The sequence below is a fragment of the Ursus arctos genome, unplaced genomic scaffold (assembly GCF_023065955.2).
Source record: "Ursus arctos isolate Adak ecotype North America unplaced genomic scaffold, UrsArc2.0 scaffold_15, whole genome shotgun sequence".
NCBI classification, from domain to species: Eukaryota; Metazoa; Chordata; class Mammalia; order Carnivora; family Ursidae; genus Ursus; species Ursus arctos.
The window spans coordinates 47,914,194-47,937,706 of record NW_026622819.1 but is presented as its reverse complement, the minus strand read 5'-3'; the positions used below and the strand labels follow the sequence as shown (position 1 = coordinate 47,937,706).

General features: G+C 46.8%; 1 protein-coding gene and 1 long non-coding RNA gene across 15 annotated transcripts in view; one reads left to right on the top strand and one right to left on the bottom strand.

The window, feature by feature from the left end:
- Positions 1–201: 201 nt before the first annotated feature.
- On the bottom strand, positions 202–14,753 carry LOC130543715 (uncharacterized). Its single transcript, XR_008959228.1, has 2 exons — positions 14,221–14,753; positions 202–2,126 (listed from the first exon to the last, which is right to left on the bottom strand). It is a non-coding gene; the product is annotated as an uncharacterized LOC130543715 (long non-coding RNA).
- EBF1 (EBF transcription factor 1) overlaps positions 14,744–23,513 on the top strand; it is a 384,748-nt gene continuing 375,978 nt past the window's right edge. For 10 of the 14 annotated variants that reach the window (XR_007191188.2, XR_003319508.4, XM_048224418.2 and 7 more), the window contains exons 1-4: positions 14,744–15,745; positions 17,879–18,035; positions 18,576–18,639; positions 19,271–19,326. Coding sequence is in view for 12 of the 14 variants with exons in the window: in XM_048224418.2 (XP_048080375.1) it covers positions 15,612–15,745; positions 17,879–18,035; positions 18,576–18,639; positions 19,271–19,326 (411 nt within the window). In the remaining 2 variants the exon portion in view is untranslated. The other 4 variants (XM_057312287.1, XM_048224419.2, XM_057312285.1 and 1 more) reach the window with 4 other exon arrangements.

Genomic DNA, 23,513 nt, shown 5'->3' with positions numbered 1-23,513 from the left:
CTGGGTTTCATTACGTAGCATTTCCTTGTGTTTCGGCTAATCTTGCATTGCTTGCCTTCTTTCCCTTTGCAAAGTTATTTGTAGGGATAACCAGGGCCTGGCACAGGTCTACCCGTCCCTGAGATGCTTCGGGGTCCTTCAGTCGAGTTCCTGGATGCCTTACCAGTTGGCTACCACTTTAAACTATTTCACAATTTAAGATTTCTTTTTTTTTTTTAAAGATTTTATTTATTTATTCGACAGAGAGAGAGACAGCCAGCGAGAGAGGGAACACAAGCAGGGGGAGGGGAGAGGAAGAAGCAGGCTCCCAGCAGAGGAGCCCGATGTGGGGCTCGAACCCAGAACGCTGGGATCACACCATGAGCCGAAGGCAGACGCTTAACTGCTGTGCCACCCAGGCGCCCCACAATTTAAGATTTCTTAACCAGCTCAGGCTGTGAGTATTGGAGTATAAATCCACTTGACGGCCAGTCTGGGGCCAAAAGTCTCCCGGTTTTGGGGAAAGCGGAATAGGTTTAGACTAGCTTTGCACTGACGTTGATAATGTATCTCTTTAGAAATCCAAGCTTACTGTGAAGAGGTCCCCTTGGATGGGCTCTGAGCCTTGACCAATGCTTCCCCTCCCCCCAGCAGACCCTGTGCAGAAGCCCAAGGGAACAGGAACCAAAAATGCTTTGGGGCATAAGTGCTGTAGTGTCCAATGGTTCACTAATCTCTCTGGTTACAGGTGCTTCTTCAATAACTGGCCTAGAAACACCCCACTGTTGTTTTGGCACTTCAGGTTTTTTTAATTTTTTTTCTTCAGGAGATGTAAAAAATATTTGAACTGGCCGTGGCAGGGGGGATGGGGTGGGGCAGGGTGGGAGGGAGAGGTGTTGATCTGAATGACAGCTGCTTTGATTGATTGGAAAATGGAAGCTCAATGACAGTATTTTTAGTCTCTCACACCCTCAAACATGTCCATGGTCTCTCCAGAACATAAGGAAATTGGAGTGCGTAAATACTTGTGAAGGACTATACACTAGTATACAGTTCTAGCATATGGTATATATGCAGAGAAAATGAACTTTGTTTAGATTTTTTACCTAATTCCAGGTGTTTAAGAATATGGTTCAAGTCTTTACTAAACATCTGCTTGCATGTCTCAAGGCTGTATGTTTTCACAAATCTAACTGTGACAGGCTCCTTGCTCAGCGGGGAGTCTGCTTGTATCCCTCTCCCTCTCCCTCTGCCCGCCCCCAAATAAATAAAGTAATCTTTTAAATGGTTTAAAAAAATCAAGAGTAAGACTACTATGAAGACTCAACATTTTTAAACCCAAATTATAAAATATAAAAATGTAAGGGTCCTGTTACTGTCCTCAGTTTACCTATTGTCAAGTTTAAACAATTAGGAGCAATTGGCAAGTGTCAGCTTTCTTACCAACGTGGCCACACATTTCAAAATTCAGTCTCTATTCTGTTTTATAGTGTATGCTTTTCAAAGGTATAGTCCATCATACCAGAAAATATTTTCTTTTTCTTACTTATAAAACACATGCTCGTGTCGTTCAGTGTTAGAGTGTAAATACAGAATTGGTTGTTCTTTATTTTTTACTGGTGAAGTAAGAGTAATGAGGTAAGAGTAATGGCCTCAAAGTACATATCATAGAAAAGTTGTTTCCTCTCCCTGTGGTTTCCAATGGCGATGATGAAGTTGATGTAGGGGACTGAGTGAATGTCATGTGGGCATTTTCAGGGCCCAGGGTGGTGGTGTTCAGCAACAACAAGGGCTCCTTGTTGCCTCAGGTTGTGCAAGAAGCCGGACAGATTCTGCCCCTCTTGACTCTGTAGACTTTAGATGACCCACCTCAAATTCTAGAGGCTTGGGGTTCGGAATGCCCCTTGAGGAGCTGACTCAAGTCATCTTTCATGAGTCTTCCACATAATCTCAAAGGGGGACTCTCTTCAGAGTCAGCACAGCAGACGGGTGAAGGGAGTCATGTGTCCTCCAGGGGTGGCCTAGGATGGAATGTTGACTTCACCACTTACTGCCTTTGGAACTTGCACAAGCTCTCTAACGTCTCTGTATCTCAGTTTCCTCATTTGTTCCAGGAGAATAAGGACTATTTCCACTTCACAGATTTGCTGTGAGGAATAAATGAGATCATAAATGGAGAAAATTTAAATAGTCATCGGCATATAAAAATACTCAATAAATGTTTGATATTAATATTCAGACTTGAGAAATATTTTGCACAGGTTTGGATAACTCACCTGGGGAGAGTAATATTCTTGAGAGAGAGTTTTGAATATAGTTCAGAAATAATTAAATGCCTTCCTTGATTGAAATAGAAAGGCAATTAAGACAATGAAGCATTTTCCTCTGTGTTATCTAGGACATATTTTTCTCATTTTCCTTGTGTAATGGGAAAATTTGAAACACGCACAGAATGGTGACAAATTACTCATCCTGAGGTTAATTGTTCCCCAACAAATACATTTCAAGTAGGGAAGGTGGATAAGATTCCAGAGGCTGTAAAATCCAACTTTTGATAGCATGGTATTTGGGACTCAGGCAGGCCTAGGGTTCTGATATTGCCAACATAGGAGTTTTGGAAAAGTTCTTTAACCCCTCTGAGTCTCAGACTTCCTGTTAATAAATTAGGAGTAAAAATACCCAACTGCAATGGTGGTGTATTGGCGGGTTTGTAGGTGACGAGCTCTAGAGTGCTGTTACACAGTAGCTGAGCAAGAACCCACGGCTGGCTTTGCCACATGTTCCAGAGACTGAACTTGTAAGAGGGAGCAAATTGTTCACATGAAGTGAACCGATCAACCTTCTGCCTTGTGATTCTGACATAGTTTACGGCAGGGTCAGCCAACGATGGCTCATGGACCGAATTTGATCTACAGTTTTTGTGAACTTTCTTGTAAATAAAGTTTTATTGGAACACAGCCATACTCATTCATCATGTATAACCTGTGTTTTGTAGCTGCTTTCACACTAAGACGGCAGAGTGGAGTACTTGCTGCAGGGACTCTATGGCTCACGAATCCTAAAATATTGCCTATCAGGGTCTTTACAGAAAACATTTGCTGAGCCTTGCGCTCCAGCATTGAAATCTTGTCTTGGATTTTCTGATTCAGCCTGCAGAAGGGGGAAGAAAAGGAGCGAAAGACTGTGTGGGAGGTTTTTATGAGCTATGTCTGGAAATGGCTTCCATCAATGCCACCTCCATTTTGTAGACCAGAACTCAGCCCTATAGCCAAAGCTGCTGCTAGGGAAGCTGAGAGATTCAGTCTACCGGAGGCCCAGGAGGAAAACAGAGCAGTTCTCCACAGACTGGTGCTGCCCTAGAGTCTTCCATTCACTCGGTCCTCTCTGTTCCTCAAAACAGCTGTTAAGCACAGCCAAGTCATTACGGAGAAGTCATTTAAAAACTTAGGCACAGTCAGACGTAGCTGGATAATTACCTTAAACCTGAGGACCGACACAAAGTTTCCAAGCTCGAATTTTAGTTTGGGTTTATTGGTGACAACAGTGATTCCTAATTGTCATAGGCTGTTAAAAAAAAAAAAGGACAGAGGTGGGTTTGGTACTAAAATGACACCTTTAAGCTTTTCCTACACCGTAGGAATTCAGGAATGCTTTGAGGCGGTTTAAAGAAGAAAGAGAAAAGTGGTAGAAGAATTGAGACATTACACAGGACATAGTAATCTAGAAAGGCCACTTTCAAAAGAACCTACTTTACTGAACTCAGAACCACGTTGATATTTGAGTGGCAATTTAGTTTCTACAAAATGTTATCCAGCACATGTTATTATTTTTCATTTATGAATCTTTGGTTTTGTGCAGTTTTCCTTTTTCATTAACTTTGTAATTTGGTGTCACGGTTGTTCAAATGCTATCTGCCTGAAGAATGTGTTCCTAGTTTTATGCTCGTGCATATTTAAGTGAGATAGTAAAATGAGTTTAAATAAAGACACGAGAGATCCAGAAGAATTTTTTCTTTCTAAAAGGTATGTGTATATAACTCAATTTTGTAAGAGTCCACCCAACAGAGATAGCTCTCTTTTACAAAATATTTCAATTTGAATTAGGAAACTGTACCAGTCAGGACAGACTAGGTAAAGCTGCAATAACAAACAAGCCCAAGTCCTAGTGGCTTAAGCCACTTGCTTACATTAAATCTGTTGCATATTGCTAAAGAATTCTGTTCATTGTGGTCATGACAGCAGACCCACACTGATGGAGCTACCCTCAATAACCCCTGGTGGAGGGGAGTGAGTCCTCTGGGGGTTCTCTTACCTTTAAGTAAATGCTGTGCCTTGAGGAAGTCAGATGACCACAACTCACTTCAAGGAGAGGACTACAATCTTTTGGGGTGCCCAGACTAGAGAGAAAGTAGGAATTGGTTGACAGAAATAACGTCTGCATCTTTCTGTAAAGGGGTGCCCTGTGGCCTGGTTTCCACACTCTCTATTCCCCAGTAAAGTTGCAGACAGCTTTCTTAATTTCATAGGCAGCTGTGGCTCTTGGGTTAGGGCCAAACCCTGCTGCTGCTAGCCACATGGCATGGGCAAATCTAAGCCTCAGCTCCTCCTCTGTGAAATGGGGGAGAAATGTCATTTGCATGGTTCATTGAGAGGAATCAAGGCAATAACTGATGTGAAACCGCTTTGTCAACTGTAAATTATTATCCAAATGAAGGTAACAATATTGTTTCTGGCAATCAGTCATACCACCCTAAGGATAAAGAACAGAGAGTAACGATTCCACGCTACAGCACTTGTCACACAATCAATATTTTGTCATACAAGCTTCCTGAAAATTCACAAGAAATTTCCTTAGATAGTCTGATAATGAAACCTGAAAAGAATACTTCTTGAATAAAAAAGCAAATTTTCCCTCTTGGCTAGAAAGTGACAATGCATTTTACATGGCCCCAAATCTACATGGCCCATTTTTCTAAAAAATTTGAAGTGGAAGAAAAAAAGCACTATCTTGCCCAAGAAGCAGTTGTTTTAAGTTGGGATGAGCATGAAAAAATTGAAAATGTTTCCCAAAGTAGTGCTGAGGATAGAAGCACAAGAAGATTCTTATACTGTAGCCTCAACTCCTGCAAGGGCTGTCACTCGAATATCTCAGAATTCCGGCTTAGTAGAACTGGATGGCGTCCTGAAGGCGATCTTGTCTCATACTCTCATTTTCCAGATGAAGAAAGTAAAGTCTAGAAAAATTAAATAGCTTGCCCTAGGTCGTGTTCCTTAAATATAAGTTGGTTAGCCAAATTCTTCCCTTTCTGCATCCTGAAATTATGGGAGCGACCACACTGAAGGGAGTGATGTTTCTCTGTCCCCTCACACAGTCGTTAAGGAAATCTCTTTGAATCAGAGTCTATGGCCCACCCTTCACTGGGTATCTGCAGGCAGGCAAAGGGCCCCCCGAAATTCCTGGGGAGGTCCAGCAATGATTCTGAGATTCCTTTTCAGCACTTCTAAAATTCAGTTGTTTTGCCCATTTCAGGGTTTTCTAAATGATGTTTTGACCCACAGGAAATGTATGAATTGAGGTATAGGTTTCTAGTTGAATTAATTGTATTATCTAATTATTTAATTAGATATGGAAGTCTTTCACTCTGGGAGAAGAACTTTAACATTATCAAAGAAAAAGAAAGAGAAAGAAAGAAAGAAAGAAAGAAAGAAAGAAAGAAAGAAAGAGAAAGAAAGAAAGAAAGAAAGAAAGAAAGAAAGAAAGAAAGAAAGAAAGAAAAAGAAAGAAAGAAAGAGAAAGAAAGAGAAAGAAAGGAGGGAGGGAGGGAGGGAGGGAGGGAAGGGGGGAAGGAAGGAAGGAAGGAAGGAAGGAAGGAAGGAAGGAAGGAAGGAAAGATGTATTACCTTCGTAGGCATATTAGTCAGGAAAGGCTCAGTTAAGCTGCCATAAAAAAACCTCTGGTTGACTTACAGTAACAAAAGTTTATTTCACACGCATGTTAAATGTGCACTGTGCTTGGAGCGGTCTCTACTCCACCTTATCTTTGTGAAGAGTGGCAGGCTGAAAGAAACCCCATGTGGGGGTCCCCTGCAGATACAGCACGGTGAAGGGGATTTGGTGAATTGCACATTGGTTCTTAAAGCTTTTGTCTCTAAATAACACATAAAAAAATTACTGATGATTCCTCATTTATCAAAGCAAATCACAGGGTCACATCTAAAGGCAGAAGAATCAGGATCTCTACTCTTTCTATGCACCTGGAAGAAGGAAAGCCATAATTTTGGTGAACATCTCTAATGGCTACCATTTTAGAGATAAAGAAGAAAAGAAAACAGAACAGACATACCCCTCCCCAAACTGTCAAAAAGACACTGTCTCACCGTCAATATGACTCAAATCCCCAAAGATAATAAAATATCTGTCAGCTCTACAATAAAATCTTAACACATTAATTTGCTGCAGGTGAAGTTTCCTGAATTTGTTTCTTCATCTGCATACAAGAGTATTGCATAGAATGGGAAGCAGGTACAAATGAACTAAAATAAATTGGGGCTGGGATAAAGTTTCTGAAAATGCACTGTGGGCCAGCTACATGGAGAGACACATTTATGCCTTTTGTGAATTTTATCAGACTCTTTTCGTTTCTTTATGACATTACTATACTGGTCAATAGTCTTTCTAAAATAATTTGGTAGTAGGAAAGTTACAGCCTGCTCAGACAGAAAAGTTCATTTTCACTTAAACTGCTAATAGCAGTAATTATTTAATGAGTCACTCTAAAAGAGACCCTGAACCTCTAAAACTTAGCCTTTTGAGAAATGTCTGATGTCTGGAATATGTTTAAACAACCCTCATTTGTTTTTTATTTGGGTACAATCATTTGCTTAGATACATATTTTTAAACTTTTAGTGTATTACTAGCAACAAAGTGTTTCAAGTGGGGAAAACTCAAACTAGCTCAGAATGTCCCCAGAATTAAAAAATAGAGTTTTGTACTTTCCCGAACAATAAGCACTTTTATTGTCTTTCTTTAGATCTTTCTTGGTAAAAAGCTACAAAGCAGGAGGAAAGGGTGAGAGTCAAAGCCTGCTGATTTACTGTTTAATTATATCTTTCCCCCCTGCCCCTTAAAATTTTATAACAGAGCAGGGTTAACATTAACACCCCAACCACAATAAACTAAACATATTTTACTACATATTTTATGTCCAAGATGAAAATGAAGATATAATAATGAGATAATTTTATACAGAGGTATGGTGCATTCTCTGTGACTAGGGGTAAGTCAATTTTGTGTTCTGTGCCTTAGTTTTTAAAATGATCATTAATAATTGTATGAATAGCCAACTTTTACTGAATATTGATTACAGTACAAGGGCTTATATAGAGTACCTTGCATTTTTTCCTCATTTAAGACAGCAAACCTACTTCTAAAAATGAGGAAATTGAGGATGACGTGACTTGACCAAAGTCGTGCAGCTCATTAGTAGTGGAACACTCTTTTGGGATAAATCATTGTGGTAACATTTCAATCAAGGTAGCTGATAAGTGCAGTGTTTTTCTAGCCCAACTCTCTTGGAGAAAAAACATTATCTTGGCTGTGGTTCATTTATTCATAAATATATGAATGTCCACTCTATGCCTGGTCCTGTCTTAAAGCCTGTGGATTTAGAGCTGAGTAAGACTGCAAGGCACAGAGGTTAAGAAAAGAGATTTTAAAAATCAGACCGACAGACTTGGGTTGAACTCTGCAACGCAACCTTAGACAAGAATTCTCTAGGCTCATCTGCAAACTGGGGAATTATACTGATGTTTACTCGGTGGTTTTCTGGGGAAATTAAGCGAGATAATGAATAAGTTGCTTAGCATAGCACATTGCATAAGATGCTCCATGGAGTACGTTCAGTTAATACCAAGTTTTATTGCTATTGTTGCTATATGCAAAAAATAGTCACTGGAGGTGAGCTCCTTGCTTAGGGAAAGGAAAGAGACACCTGGAAAAGATTTCCTGTCCAACGTGATATGAGGACCAGGGAAATCAGCGAAAGGCACAACTGACTGCCTAGACCGGGTTTGGAAAGGTTTCATGAAAGAGGTGAACTTCGCGCCGAGTGATTTTAAAGAGGGCGGAATTTCTCCAGGTGGAGAAGGGTGTAGGCATTCCGGTCGTGTACAAAGGTTGCTCAGCAAGGTGTGTTTGGGGAATCTCAAGGCTCCAGCGAAGTGAAACGTTCTAGCGAGGGAAAGAGGAAGAAAAAGCGAATGGAAAACCATCCAGTACTGGGAATTTGGGGGCCTGGACCAGGAAAAGCTCTGCCTTGGGTGGCAGTGACGGGAGGGAGGCTGGGGGATCGCGAGGTGGCGCTGTGGCTCCACGTAAGGGAAGATCCGGGCGTCCGCGGGTTACAGCACGCCGGGGGCAGCCGCCGAGCGGCGGGGTAGGGCTGTGTCGGTGGCTTTGGCACCATCTTCATACAGCCACCAAATAATGACGGTGATAACGATAATAAAAACATAAGCAAATAACCCGGAAGCGGTCTCTTTTAGGGCACACGGCATCAATAATCAGAAACTGTCCGCGAGGAACAATTAAGAGATCGGAACTGCCCAGCAGGGATCGTTGCGAGCGCGGTCCCGGTAATTTGTGGGCCCCAGCGGGAACCTGCCTCGCCTGCCCGGAGCCGAGCTGGGCGCTAACCCGCGGCCTCCGGGCCAGTCCCGCGCCCGGTAGGCGGCTCCCTGCTCCCTGCAGGCCGAAGGCTCAGCAGTTTCGGCTCCCGCCTTGGGGCGCTCAGTCTGCATTCCTGCCTCTGCCTTTCCTTTGACGGGCCCTGAGATTTGTGGGACTTTGCTGGGTTTCACCTGCACGCATGGACAAACGAACCACGTGTAAGCTCAGGCTCAGACACAGCGTACGGTGCTCTTGCACACATAGCATTTCTGCACACGCATGCTCACATAAATGAGACACACCTACACTTAACACATGCACACTCTTTACCCATGCTCACGTGTACTCAAGCTTGCTTCCGACAATCCTGCTGAAGCGCACCCGCGCACCCGCACCCAAGCGCGCGCTGTCACTCACTGGCACACTCTCCTACGTACTGCACCGGCCCACAAACATGCAGCCACTCTTCCTTTACACAAACATATTTACACGCTCACATCACACTCTTCTCGCATCTCTGCGGCCAACAAAGACCTCGAAGGGTCGAACGGTGCGTAAATATCTAATGGATTGTGCTTCAAAGAAAATACAAGTGCGAACTTTTTGGGACCCAGGCGTCCCGAGCTCCTCTGCAAAACTTCCCCTTTCGTCTACATTTCCCCTAAGCAAAGAGGCCTATGTCTCCCTCTCTTCGCCTTCAAATCCGGGCAGGCCTCAGTTTCTTCCTTTTGAGTTTGCACTACTGAAGAGATTCTAATTTCTAAACAGCCGGGGATGCTCTTTTCTCGCATCCTGGAGACTCTTTCTGCAGCAGGAACGAGGGCCCTTCGCGGATCAGACTCCACGCAAGAGGGCTGGAGGACTGTGGGGAAGGGCCAAGGGAGGGGTATGGGTTGCGCCCCAGGACAGCCTCGGATCGGGAGATCCTTTCCGGCGGTGCCTCCAACTGTATTCTCTCGGCTCAGAAGACTTCTAGTTTTTAGCTGTCTATGGTGTCTATACGTGCCAAGGCCGTATGCTCTTCCTCTATTAAAGTGCATCCGCAGGTGTACAGATTTCTGCCCTCTGATGGGCGGCGCAGGCATCCCCGAAAAGTCGTGTTTAGTCTGTAACAATTCACGACTCTGCATGCGCCTGGAGCTCTAAGACCTCAGCTAGGACTGGGAGAAGCGGCTGACTGGAGGTCACAGAGCAAATGTGGCAGAGCCAAACCTGGCGCGCCCTGTCTGGGACTGCAGGGAAAGACGCGTGTCAGTATCTGCCCGCGGGGATGCGCATCCAGCCCACGCATTAGAACGTTTCAGAACCGTTTCCCCCTCCTCTCTCCCTTCTGCTGCCTGCCCTCGGACAGCAACTTGCGCCCGTGTTCCTTTGTCATCCTGGACGCCCAGGGGCTCGAGAGCCACCGGGATCAGCGAACCCTGTGCGGAAGGCGGGGCGGGTGCGGGGCGGGGGAGCATCAAGACAAACTCCAGAGATAATGCGCGGCGGCTGCGTGGTTTGGATCTTACGCTAAGGGCACAGACGGGAAATTTGGGCTCGGCGACTTTATTTGCAGTGAGGCGGTGGACAGGTTGTTTCATTTCAATTGCAAGGCGTCAGTTTCCTCACCTGTAAAATGGGGGGCGATCTTACCTGACTTCTTTGCCTTGTGGGAATTCAGTGAGTTTATGCCCGTAAAGCCTTCAACAAATGGTATCTATTATTATCTGGGGACCGCCCCAGGGGAAACCCGAGCGAGTCCGCAGGCTCGATCTGGGAAAGATTTGTTCGAGCTTCTCGCCCCAAGCCCTTGTCCTAGCTGTCTGCGGGTGTCTTTGTTCCTCCCTAGACCTCAGTTTCCCTGCCTGTACTATGGGGAGAGGCGCGTTCCCAGGGACTGGAAATGTCAGTCAGCCTGGGCGAGCAAACCCGGCCGCCTCTGCAGCACTGGGGGTCTGAAAGAGGCTTCAGGGGCCGCAGGAATGCCCCCTTCCCTCTACCGCTTGCCAGAGAAAGCTGCGAGCAAGGAGGTGGGACAGACGGATTTCCGGTGGAAGCGTGGCCTGCTGCTCTTACACGTTCTCCGAGGGCAGAGGTAAAGGTCTCAGAGGGGCAGCCGCAGGGTTTCGCGCGCGGGTGGCGGGGCCACTCCCGCGGGCAGCCGGCTGCGGCTCGGGGGCCCTGCCGAGCTGCGCCCCGCTCGGGTCCTCACTCGCCCCGCGCCGCCGCCCAGCCCTAGGCTTCTTCCCCTCCTGCGGGCCGCGCTTTGGCCCCTGCCCGCCCCGGGCCGCGACTCCAGGCCGCCAGAGCGGCCGCCTGCGGAGGAACTTGAAGCCTTCGGCCTCCATCGTCCCCGCTTTCCCTGTCCCTTCTTCCCGGCACCGAAGGAGGCGTCTCTCCTTCGATCTCGCTCTAAGCGGTCTCTGACTAGCCGCCAAAGGAAGGGGGCATTTCCCCGGGCAGGCGGCCCTTCTGGGGGCGCGTCTTTGGAAGGGAAGCGGAGACGGAGGGAATTTTCTAAGTGACAGGTCCCAAGTCTGGCCTCCTGGGGGCGGACGAGCCGAGAAGATTCCCTCTTTCCCCGGGACATCCCGCTTGTTCGGCTGTATTTTTCTCGTTTCTGCTCCTTTTTGGGGGGCGGAGGGAAGCGTGTGTTCCCGCCCGCGCTTCCCGAAAGTTACTGAGGCAACTGGTGCCCTTTGGGAAAGGATATTGACTTCCCTGTGACTTGGGAGGGTTGGGATGGCTAAGAGTGAGAAGGTTTCAAAGTTCGAGGTGGAGGGTGGTCTTGCTCACCGGCGGGCCTGAGCTTCCGCCAACGCTAGGAGACCCTGAGGCCTGGGTAGCCCCGTCCACTGTTGGGAGTAATGACGAGGGAGGGCGCGGACGCTAACCCTCACTTCGGAAGAAACTCTGAGAAGCTCAGCGGGACCCTTAACTTCAGGGGAAATATCAAGCCTTTCCAATGGCTTCTTCCACGTACAAATCCATTTCGCTGTATATTTTTCTTATGCACAGGGTTTCCCCCCCTTACTTTTTCCCTCCTTAATTCTGCAGGTCTGGACACGGCCTGGAAATCTGCATTTCCCCCATATGATTAGGCTGATGAGGGGAATTTGGGGATTACTTTTATCAGCCACCCTAAAGTCATATCACAGATACTCTATAAAGCCTGGACAATGCTATACATACAGTATTTTTCTTCACAGGAGAAGTGACTATAATATTTAAAAGATGACATTAGTCTCAGTACAGCTTTATAGTACCCCTCCACACACATGTTTGGCCTTCTGGAGGTGATGCTAAACCCACATGAGGGAAGATTGACAAGTGTTTAAGGAATTTTTCAAAGTTTAAAATTGCCATCGCTGGTTCACTATTCACCAGAGGAAATCCAACAAAAACTTACTACTCTGCTAGTCTGGGTGTTGTTCCCAGTTTTCTATCACCCTCTCTGTCTCTTTTCTGCTTCTCTTTAGCTTCCTTTCTACTTAAACATTTATTACTGGGTGAGAAAGCCAGTTTGAAAGCACGAGGATGCCCAGAAGAAAAGCTATGAATACGCTCTGCTTGATTAAAAGAAAGTCCTCACCCTCCCAGGTGAGGTATCTGCTGCTTCTGACAGCCAGGGAATTAGTCTCATCAAAATATTCCTGCCATCTTTTGTTTTTCCTCCTTGGATGGCCTGGCAGATGTGGAGATTGCCTCCCTCTTATTTGGTTTCTGGAGATTACCTACACTGGGGCAGGAATTGGGCTGCAGAAGTCTTCTTTCTCTGGGCCAATTTCCCTTTTGCAACAGGCAGCTTCAGGCCCCTCAACAAATACAGCATCTGCAGAGTGCTTCTTGATTCTGCCTGATCTCCTAGAAATCCATCTGTTGTGTGCTTCACACTGATCCTGGTCCTCATAGTGGCCGTGTCTCTCCTTTCTCTGGCACCTTTGCTGCTTCCCTTCGGCAGTGATCTGATCCCCATCACAGTGTGTGTTCCCCATCACTGGGGTATGTACTTCACCAGACTCAACTTGGAGCCCTGAATATAGTTCAGTGGAGAGTAAAATGGAGGCTCAGGCAATTAAGGAGAGGGAGGCTCGAGTTTTTTGCTATGGCTATCTGGGACTCACTGACAGAAGAGTAGCCTCTGCTTCCTGGTCCTCCTTGCTTGAAGGATCCCCTTAGAGAAGGCAGGGGATGGTCCAGGCAGGGGAAGGGATTGGCTTTGGAGACTCTTTGGGCCTTGGAGGTTAAGCTTGGAGCTTTGGGAAGTTTTCAGCAGGCTCGGTTTCAGTTATGCATTTAAATTCTATAGAGATGCAGAATGTCCAACTCCCCCTTTCCTCTCCCCACAAACCTATAATCCTTCCAATCTCTCCACTAGCATAACCATCCTGAACACGTGCTGTGTGCCAGGCACTCTGGTAGATGCTATGGGGATCCTGATGGTTCAGACAGATCTCTTCAAGAGTGTCTTGGTGGAGATCTCATTAATTATTAATTATTACCAGGGACAAGCACTCAGCACATTAGTGGTCCAGATTAAATGGTATGGGAGCTGGACAGGCTTTATGCAGAAAGATAAAGTAGTGTTTGAGGAGAGTGGCCATGTACTCACAAGCCTGAAACAGCCTTTTTTTCCTGGTTTAGGAATCAGGAAGTGGCTCTCACTTTCCTGCTCTGCCAAGAGCACAAAGAATAATTCTCGCCTGTCTCCATCCATTCAACATGGGCATGTGTACTGTTCTGTCACTGACCCCATGAGCTTCCTAAATCAAAGGGCCAAGGAAGGCCAGCAGAAAGGGGACCTGGATTTCTGGCAGAGAATTTCCCCCAAGGAGTCCTTAGCAGATTTGGCTGCAGTCAGGGAGTTCCTTTGAGGGCAATGAAACAGAAGTTCACCATGTGCTTATTAGAGGTTACAACCTGCTAAAAAATGATGGGGCACATTACTCAGAAACTTCCAGCTATTTTCTTTGCCCGCCACAAGCATATATAAAGAAAGGTCTGAGGTAGGAGACCATTTCTCCCTCCCTCTCTCCTACCCCCACCCCCCCACTTTCTTAATTCAATCTCTCTCTTTCAGGACAACTGGCAGGAGCAGATGTTGGGGAGGGTTTGCACAAGTCCCCAATTCTAACAGAAAGAATGAGGAAGAGAGAACTCCTACATTAAATAACCAACTAATCGGAGACGTTGTTGCTTTGGAAAAAACCACTTTAGGGCAGGGGTGAGGGGTTGGGAATTGAATCTGAATAAATTTAAAAATGCATCCCCATACAACTCCGTGACAGCATTCAGTCCACCGTTTACATATCCCGCGGATTACTCAAGATAGGTGAGCTTGTTGAGGATAGTGCCCAACACCGGCGGCCTCGAGACTAGCGTCTGAGCAAGAACCATTTCAGAAGCTAGACTACGGGCAGGGTGCAGGTCCCATACTCCCTGGGGAACACACAGGGCCTCGCTTGCCGGGGCCCAGGGTTCACGCACCTCTCCCGGCGTGGAGACAAGTGCCCTCCGCGATCTCCCGCCCCAACCTCGAGCACCCATTTTTCCACCCCACCACCCCCTCCTCAAAGCGAAGAGGTGGGCACCTGGGACGCGCGTCCTGCTTTTTCTGCCCGGACTCTCCCGTCTGCTCCACTTTTGCCCCCGACGTCCCAGAACAGCGGAGCAGGACGCAGCATCAGCCCTGGGAGGGCGCAGCCAGTGCACCGCGAGTGCGCTCAGGGCGTGGCGAGGATGCTAAATGGACCGCAACGACCAGGATGCAGACCCCAGCTCAAATCCCTGAGAACAATATCGCCCTTCCCTTCCGTCTGTTTCCCCTCTCCAGCCCGGCTCTGCCCAGCTCAGCCCAGCTCTTTCCCAGCATAGAAGCCGGTGTTCAGCGATCCTTCGCTCGCCACTTTGCGAGGAACTTTGGCTAGCTCCCCTGCGCCACCCGGAGAGGGATGTTAATGAGGGAGCGTGGCCCGGCGCTGCGAGCCAGCAGGCTCCTTGAGCCGCGATTGGCTACTGCGAGGCGGAAGGATGACGTTATGCAAATGAAGGGGCAGGCCTGTGAGGCGCGAACCCCGCCTCCTCCCTTTGGGGTTAGTGTGCCTGTGTTTAGCTCTGGGGAGAGTCAAACTGGATTCCATAGGGAAAGCCTGCAAATCACTTCTATTTTAGCAAGGAGAAAACAGAATCTCCATCCAGCAGGGTCCACCCCTCTCTCTTTCTCCCTCTCCTTTCTCTCTTTCTCTCTCTCTGTCTTTCCCTCCCCCCCCTTCCTCTTTCCCTCTCTCCCCCCTTCCCCCCACCCCACTCTCCCTCTCTGGTGTATCTGTCTACGGCAACCAGCGTCCTCCTCATCTATACGCACTGAAAGGAAAGAAACATCTTTGGTTGGGAGAGAAGGAGGAAAAAAAAAAGAGAGAGAGGAAAAAACTTGCCTGGTTGTGGAAAATGACACTTGAAGTAGCAAAGCCGGCAGCGCGAGTTGAGTCTATTGTTTCTTAAATTGCCATCAGGGCTTTTTTTTTTCTTCCTGCTTCTTCAAGTGAAGGGTACCTCTACAAAAGGAAACTCCAGCCCCTCCTGTCCTCCACCGGCCTGTGATCATTACAAAAAAAAAAAAAAAAAAAAAGAGAAAAAAAAAAAAGCAAAAAAAAAAAAAAAAAAAAAGCACCCAAACCAAAAATTAACCAACCAAACAACCCCCAACAGCCAAGCATACATCTCTATTTTTTTATTTTGGTCTTTTCGTTGGATTTTCCCTTCTTTTTTTTTTTCTCTCCTTTTTTTTCGGGTTATCGCTCAGTTTTGAGCGAAGGTTTACATTTTTTTTTTTTTAAATTTGCTTTCCAGCCCGCCTAGATCTTCTAGCACGAGTTCATCGTCTCAAAAAAAAAAAATCTCTGGCTGGCGTTTTTCTTTCCTTTTTTTTTTTTTTCAATATTTTCAAGGGGGAGGAGATTTTCCACAAGAAAAGGTTGTTTTCATGTTTGGGATTCAGGAAAGCATCCAACGGAGTGGAAGCAGCATGAAGGAAGAGCCGCTGGGCAGCGGCATGAACGCGGTGCGGACGTGGATGCAGGGCGCCGGGGTGCTGGACGCCAACACGGCGGCGCAGAGGTGGGTACCGCTCGGGGACCGCGGCCGGGGAGGCGAGCCTCAAGCAGAAGAGCCGGGAAGCGGTGGCGGCGGCCGCTGCGGGGCCGGGCCGCGCTCGAGAGTCCGCCGCTCGGCTCGGCTCGCCTCCGGGTCTCCGCGCTCCCCGGCCGCGCTGCCTTGGTCGCCTGCGGCCGGAGGGAGCCGGGAGCTGCCTGCGAGGAGCCCACGCTTTGCCGGCACTTTCCCCTGCTTCGCCTGTGACTGTTTTCATTTCGTTTTAAGCCAGAAGAGGCGTCTCACCAGCACGATGTTGGATATCTGTGTTTTTATGTGATTGCTCTTTCTTTCCCGGCTGGCTGTCTTCTCTTTCTTTTTCTTACTTTCCATCTTTTCTTTTCTTTTTTCTTTCTTTTCTTTTTCTCCCTCTTTTTTTATCTTTTCTTCCTTTCTTTCCTTCCTTTTTTTCTTTCTTCCCTCCTTTCTAAACTTTTTTCCTTCTCTTTCTTTTCCTCCCTTCCTCTTCTTCTTTCTTTCCTTCCTCCTTCCTTCTTCCTTTCTTCCTTTTTACCTCTCTCCTCCTTCTTTACTTCCTTTCCTTTTCTCTTTTCTCTTTTCCTTTCCTTCCTTCCCTCTCTTCCCTCTTTCCACGCTCCCTTTCTTCATTCTTTCCTTCCCCTTCTTTCTTCACTCCTCCCTCCTCTCTTCTCCTTCCCTTATCTCCCTTTCTCTCCTCTTTTCTCTCTCCATGTCTCCCCAGAACCTTCTCTTAATTCTCTAGTCTGGTTCTCCGTCCCCCTCTCTCTAGCTTTCAGTTTTTCTCTGTCCACCGGTAGAACAGCAACTCCCAACTTTAATTCTGACATCTCCTAAAAGTCTTCCCCACCCTCTGTCACAATGATCCCTTACAGCCCCTCTCCCACTCAGTTCCTGAGATGCTAGACTGTGTGGCCTGGAGGCACTGCCCTTGGAGATTGACGTGGGGGAACTTTTCTGGGCACTCTTATCACCCTTTCCGGGGACTCCTGGTCCCAAGTGAGAAATGGTCTTTTTTTTTTTCCAGACCACCAGCTGGGCTTGGGGGAGTAGGAGATCTGGCGGCCCCTAGCCCTGTCGGACTCCGAGAGGGCGGAAGGGGAAAAAGGAAGATGACTAATTACCTCATCCTCATCTTCTCCGGGCAGGGGACAAGTGTCTACAACATTGTTCCCATCCCCGCTGAGTACAACGATGGGGGTGGTTAGTAGTGAGAGTGAGTTGGGTAACTGGACTGGAAGCGAAAGAGTGTGTGTGTGTGTGTGTGTGTGTGTGTGTGTGTGTGTGAGCGCGCCCTTGTGTTGGGCAGGTCGGGTTATTAGTGGCCTCCCGGCGCCCCTGGCACCAGAGCCTCCAGTTCCCCCGCGGGCACGCTCAGTCGGCACCCCGGGTCCATAGGATTTCTGGAATGAGTGTAAGGATTTCTGTGGAGCAGCGAAACTTTGTCAGGACAGGTCTTTTAAAAACATCCCCAGTTCCCTGTTCCACAGCGACCACCCTTGACAGCTCTGAGTCCCCCACCGTCAGATCCTTTTTCTCACTTGCTTTACTTGGGGAGGGGGCATGCGGTTTCCCGAGGCCGAGCGCCCGCACTTGGCGGGGGCACTTGAGGTTTCCTGGAGGATGGCTTCGGCTTCAAGAAGCTGAGCCTGTTCCCATCCATCCTCACCTGCCCTCGAAGCCGAGGCGGGAGATCCGTGAGGGTGGCGGGGACCAATTCCCATGCTCCCCTCCCTCCAAGTTGTAAACGACCAGCTGTATTCCGCGAACGCGGGTTCACCGCAGCCACCTCCACTTTTCTTCCTTCCCACGCAGCGCGTGTCAGGTCGGAGTAAATGCTTGCAGGGTTTATCTCCTGCGCAAAACCCAAACGAAACTTTCATGGCTCTTCCGCGAGTTCTGGGGGCGCGCCCTTGCTCGGCGGGAGGATTGGACACGCGAGAGCACGCATGTCCCGCCGCCGGGTGGGCCCGGGGCGCCGGAGGGGGCGTGTAGGGCGCCCACTGGGTGTTCTGGGGTAAAGGAGGTCGATGTTTGAGGGTTCTCGCGTGTGGAAGGGGTGACAAAGTGTCGCGCGTTGGTGTCTCGCTTAGCCGTCTAACTCTGCGTCTTTGGCCGCAGCGGGGTGGGTCTGGCCCGGGCTCACTTTGAGAAGCAGCCGCCTTCCAATCTGCGGAAGTCCAACTTCTTCCACTTCGTCCTGGCCCTCTACGACAGACAGGGCCAGCCCGTGGAGATCGAGAGGACAGCCTTTGTGGGGTTCGTGGAGAAGGAAAAAGTAAGTGGGCGCAGCGCCGCTGCCCCTCGTCCCCGGCCGGGGAGCAGGCCCAGCCGCTTCGGGAGGCGCGCTCCTCGGCGAGTGCAAAGCATCCATAACACACTCCTGAACGGGGTTCCCCAAGCCACTTCCCGTCCTGGGCGAACTCGGGGTCCTCATCCATGAGGTTCTGCTCCAAAAAAAGTTCGCGTGGAGCCCCAGAGCTGGAGAGAGGCGAGCCCGGCTTCGCACTCCAGAGTCAAGGGCTCCCGGGAGGAACCCGCCCTCAACCGCGCGACCACGCGCGGCTCCTGCCTCTGCTGGCCCAGGCCCGAGCCCCCAGGCCCCACGGAATTTTCTGGAAGGGAAGAGGGAGCAGTAAGGGTCGGGAGGGCGGCAGAGGGATCACAGTTGGCCGCAATTTCTGCTGCTCCCGGGCCTGTCCGGTTTCCCGACCGGGGGTCCCGTCTTCGGGAAAGTTGCCTCGAAGTGGGTCCACTCGCTCACGCCGAACTCTTTCCTGCGTCTCTTGTTGTGTCTTTGCGTCCTGCTGCAACCCAGGAAGCCAACAGCGAAAAGACCAATAACGGGATTCACTACCGGCTCCAGCTCCTCTACAGCAATGGTGAGGCTCCGGTCGGGTCCGCGCCGGCACCCCGGGGCCCCGGGTGAGGCAGGGTGCGCGGGAAGATCCAGGTGGACCAGAGCCCTGAGCACGCAGAGTCGTGCACCGTCCTCGGGGTAACCCGGCCTCTCCTAAGTTTCGCCGGAGGAGGTTTCACCCGAGGAGGCCCTGAGTAGCCGGAAGGCGGCCGTAGCGGGCTCGAGCACACCTGGGGCCAGGTGTGGAGCCCGGCCCTCGAAGGGCCAATGCCTTTCTTCCTTCCATTCCTAAGGCCTGTTTTCTTGGCTTAGCCCAGACTCCAGGCCCTACGTCCTTTGGGCTCAGGCGGCCAGAGCTATCGTGGCCTTGATGGCTCCCGGAGAGCGCGCGGAGGGGTTCCCTCCAAAAAAAGGGAGAGAAGCCAGGTGGGGGTCCCGCCACATTCTCAGCTGCCGTGCTTGGGGACTGGCCCTTCTCAGGACACTGGGGAAAGTGGGGGTGGTGGTATCCTGTCTGTGCTTCTCTGGGACGGTAGGCGTTGCTTACGCCTTGGAGCCCCATTCTTTGTTTTTTGTTTGTTTGTTTATTTTGCTGCAGATCCTCTCTCACTTAATTTTCCTTCGTTCCCCTATGCCCTTCCCCTCTCCCCCAGGGATAAGGACGGAGCAAGATTTCTACGTGCGCCTCATTGACTCCATGACAAAACAAGTAAGTTTCTTAATTTCGCGCCGCGGGGTGACTCTAGGGCCTCGAAATTTGGGGAGGTCAAGAAGCTGGCTGCTCCTTAGGGCGGGGTCTGGGACTCGAACTCTCAACACCAGGGCGGACCTCAGACCTCACTCTCAGCGCAGCCTTCCAAGTGCCGATACACACGCTAGCGCCTACCGCGTGGGGAAGGTCGCTCGACGGCTCCTTCCTACCAAGGGAGACTCAGGCCTTGTGCATTAAGACTACAGGGTGCTGAGTGGGGAGAGTAAATGCTGAACTTCCTCTGACCCGGCCGAGGAGCCCGGGGGAGGGGGGGGAGCAAAAGGTGCCCGGGGACCGTGGCATAGAGTGGGCTGAACTTGTGAAACTCGAACCCTCCGGGCCACTCCTGGGAGATAGAAGGTAGGGGAGGGTGTGGGGGGCCTAGGTATCTTACTCAGGAATGGTGAGATGAGCTGAGAGCCCAGATGACCCACTCCACAGACTTTTCAAAAAGGAGGTGGTGGTGGTAGTATTGTTGGAAGAGGGAGCGACAATTGTTAGAGGATATTTTGCAAAAATCCTCCTGCTTTGCCTCCAAGTTTGGCAAGAAGCCAGGCAGCATGAGTGAGCTTGTGGTCTTAAAGGTACATAGACGGCATTTTCTTCAACTCCCCAGCACGCGGGTGTCAAACGGTATACATTAAGGTTGAGTTATGGTTTAAAAGATACAATTATGAGCCGAGTCAGAAAGGAGGCCTGACGTTTTAATGAGGCACAGGAGCCCCCCCTTTTTTTAATTTTAAGAAAAAGTTTAGTTTCAGAATTAAGTAGCTGGTTAGGTAGTTGGAGGACTTGGTAACAAAAAAGAAGCCAGCTTTATTGGGTGGGGGAAAGAGATTAGAACAAAGAGCAAAGTTATACATTGTGTACTAACCACCAATTTAGTAAGAGGAATACAACTTATTTGCTTGATTGCAATTTAAAAATAGTTCCTTTAAAATAAGGAGGGTGATCTTCGTTAGATACTGACTTGGGAGTTGGCAAATTAGGGTACATGCCTATTTTAAAATTATTTTTAGATAAGCATGGCTTAAATATGTCCTACAAAATGCACATTCATGAGCTGTGGGAAGTTTTAAAATCTATTCAGCAAGAACCTCTCAATAAGAGCTGATTTTGATTGTTAGTCTCATATTTCATTGTGAACAAATAGAAAACATGAGGGTATGAAATGTAGTTTTAAAAATAATAAATAAATGCCTACTGAAGTCTATTTCAAGTTATTTGCCTAAAATATTTGACTTTCTTGAAGATTTATTTCTTGGTTGATTGGTCAGTAAATTCACATTTATACTTCCAGTCTTGGTCTTATTTTCTTTACTCATTTTGATTATTACATAAGATAATTCCCTTTCATTTGGACACATTGTATTTTGTTAAAAAAATTTTTTTCCCCTGCCATGCAGAAACACAAAAGCCTGATTTCAGTAACTTTTTTTTTTTTTTTTTACTGCATCAAAACAAAAATGTCTTAAGTGGAGTTTTGTTTTAAAAAATTGTCTTTGATACCCTAGATATCTTTTCTTGCCATTCTCATCAGAGGAAAGAAAATGGGGGGGGGGAAGTGTAAACTATAATACATATTCTGTATATATTTATTAGAAATTGCTTTTTAAAAGATAAAAAATCCTCACAAACCAGTATGTAAGGCCTGTCTGCTTGTGCAACATTGGCCGCTTAAATATTAAATTATAGGCAGCACAATGAAACGAACAATTGTGAGGAGTGCAAAATTAGGACATGTTTGAAGTGATTAACTGCTTTCAAAACTTTTAGACCCCTTAGACAAAAAGTGCCACCAAGAACTGATTTTCCCATTATGAAATGAACTGACTTTACCCAGTCTCATATGATGGGGGAATAATTTTGAATTTTATAAAGCAATACATCAAATATCATTTTACTAACAAGGTCATAGAGCTTAAGAAAAACTACAGCTTAGGGCATTCTTTGACTGCATGGTATTATAAATTCTATCAGTTGGGGGTGGGGAACTAGAACAAGATAGAGTTTATTTTTAATAAGAACAGGTATGAGAAAGTCATTTGCCATAATGTGACATCTCACTGAAAGTTAAAATTATAAATGTATGCAATTATATATTTTGGTGGGAAGTGACCTGAAAAAGGTTTAAATAACTATCTGAATTTACTCCAAAAATATCAAGAGAAAGGGATTTTTTTTTTTGAGGCATACCTGTTTGCTTTCATAATAATTGTCTAATGCCTTCTGTGTAGGTTTCACTTTGAAACACAATCTCTGCCCATTATCTGTTTGTTTGTTGATTATGTGCTGTAAGTGTTTGAGAAGAAGGTTAGCTTCTTGTAGACACAGTTAACACAATAGTCTTCAGAAAGCAGATCAGTGTGAAGAAGCATAACTTTTCCTGGCTGTGATATAATTATTATATTTTAGTCTTAATGAGTAAAACAGTGGATTGTTATCTAGCTTGAAATTATTCTACGATAATTAACTACCAAGTCTGATTTGAAATTTCTTAAATTTTTTATTTTTGTTAAATATGCAGTGACCCCTTCAATCCGAAGTAAGGCTTGACATAAGCTGACTGATTAAATGGTTACATTTTTTCCCCCCTGTGAAATTCTTCCAGAGAGACTCAGGATTTTGATATTTAGAGTACAGAATGGATACTTTCAGTGATGTGATATATTCTTTTTTTTTTTTACGATTTTATTTATTTATTAGACAGAGATAGAGACAGCCAGCGAGCGAGAGAAGATGTGATATATTCTTAATCACATCCTAAATTTTGGAGGGAATACCTCGCCACAGTTCAAGTGTCTTCTCTTAGCTGCTTGTTTGTAACACTTTTCATATCAGAGGTGCAGTTTTACGGGTGTTGTGTTTTATCTTTGACTCAGAAGTTAGGGTTAAAACTCAAAGGGCATCTTTGGCAAGCAAAATCTAAAACTATCAGTGCACTCTGCATTTTCATAGAATGTTCCTAAACTTGGGTGGAGTGAGCAGCATTGAGATCAAACAGAAATGTACTCAATCAACCAAGATGTATTGGTATGACACAGTATTTCACACCTTTTCAAAGTGTCTCATTACACTATTTTGGGTAATGACTCTTAATTTTGGAGTCAACCAGGAAAGAGAAGTTTTATTACAAGTGAATGTGTAAGGATCTGAACCCCCTTATCCCTGTTCCTCTCTCATAAAACACAAAGGATATGATGATATTTAAAAAATTCGTCCACGAACTAGAAAATGAGAGGCTTGCTTTTGGGAAGGGTTGTTCAAAACCAAGTTTAGCTGGACTAAAAATAGGTTGTTTTTGTGTCATTGCTGTTTTTGGTATTCCATTAGTGAGCATGCAAAAAGGCCTGTAGGATCCAGAAGTTTATGGCTGTTGCATTCAGAAACAGTTTCTACTGCAGAAGCTCAAATGAACCCAGTGGGGGAGGTCTGATGTTTAATGTGCCTCATTTCAGACTTTCATGTAGTATTTGAAATATGATTATGTTCTGTGATAGCTTTGGTGAGTTAACATTAAATAGTTTAAAAAAAAAAAGCCTTTAACTTGTCTTCCCTCCTACCATCTTGCTTTAAAAAAAGTGACATTTTTATAATCCAAAGAGTACCAAATTCTGTAAAGTTATCAAAAACAAAATACTACTGCCCGCAGACAGCAGCTCTTTTTTGGAAAGGGAAAAATAATAGTCACATAATCCTTGTCATGTATGCGTTTGAAGGTAGTGATGTGGGAAGGGGACCCTAAAAATGTCCTAGCATAGTGGGAAGCCCAAAGTACAATGATCAGAAATGCTGTCCTCTCTCTCTTACAAGCTAATCTTCCTTATATATTTGTTTTGATATTCCCGGGACTTTAAGTTATTGATGGAAGCGCATTTCTTCCTATTGATTGTTTCATTATATCCTGCCACAGCTACGTAGATTTGATTAACAACCCTTTCAGTTCATGGTTCTTCATTGGTAGATAAACACATTTTTGGTATATCAATAAGTTCCAAAGGAATTCACTAGGGCCAGCAGAGAGGTTCTTTCATACATTTGGGGAAACAAAAAAAAAAGGCAAGTTTATAGTCAGGAGCCACATTTCAGCAGCTTTCTCTCTCCTTTGGTAACACGTCAAAAATGCAGGTGATTTAAATTTCCTT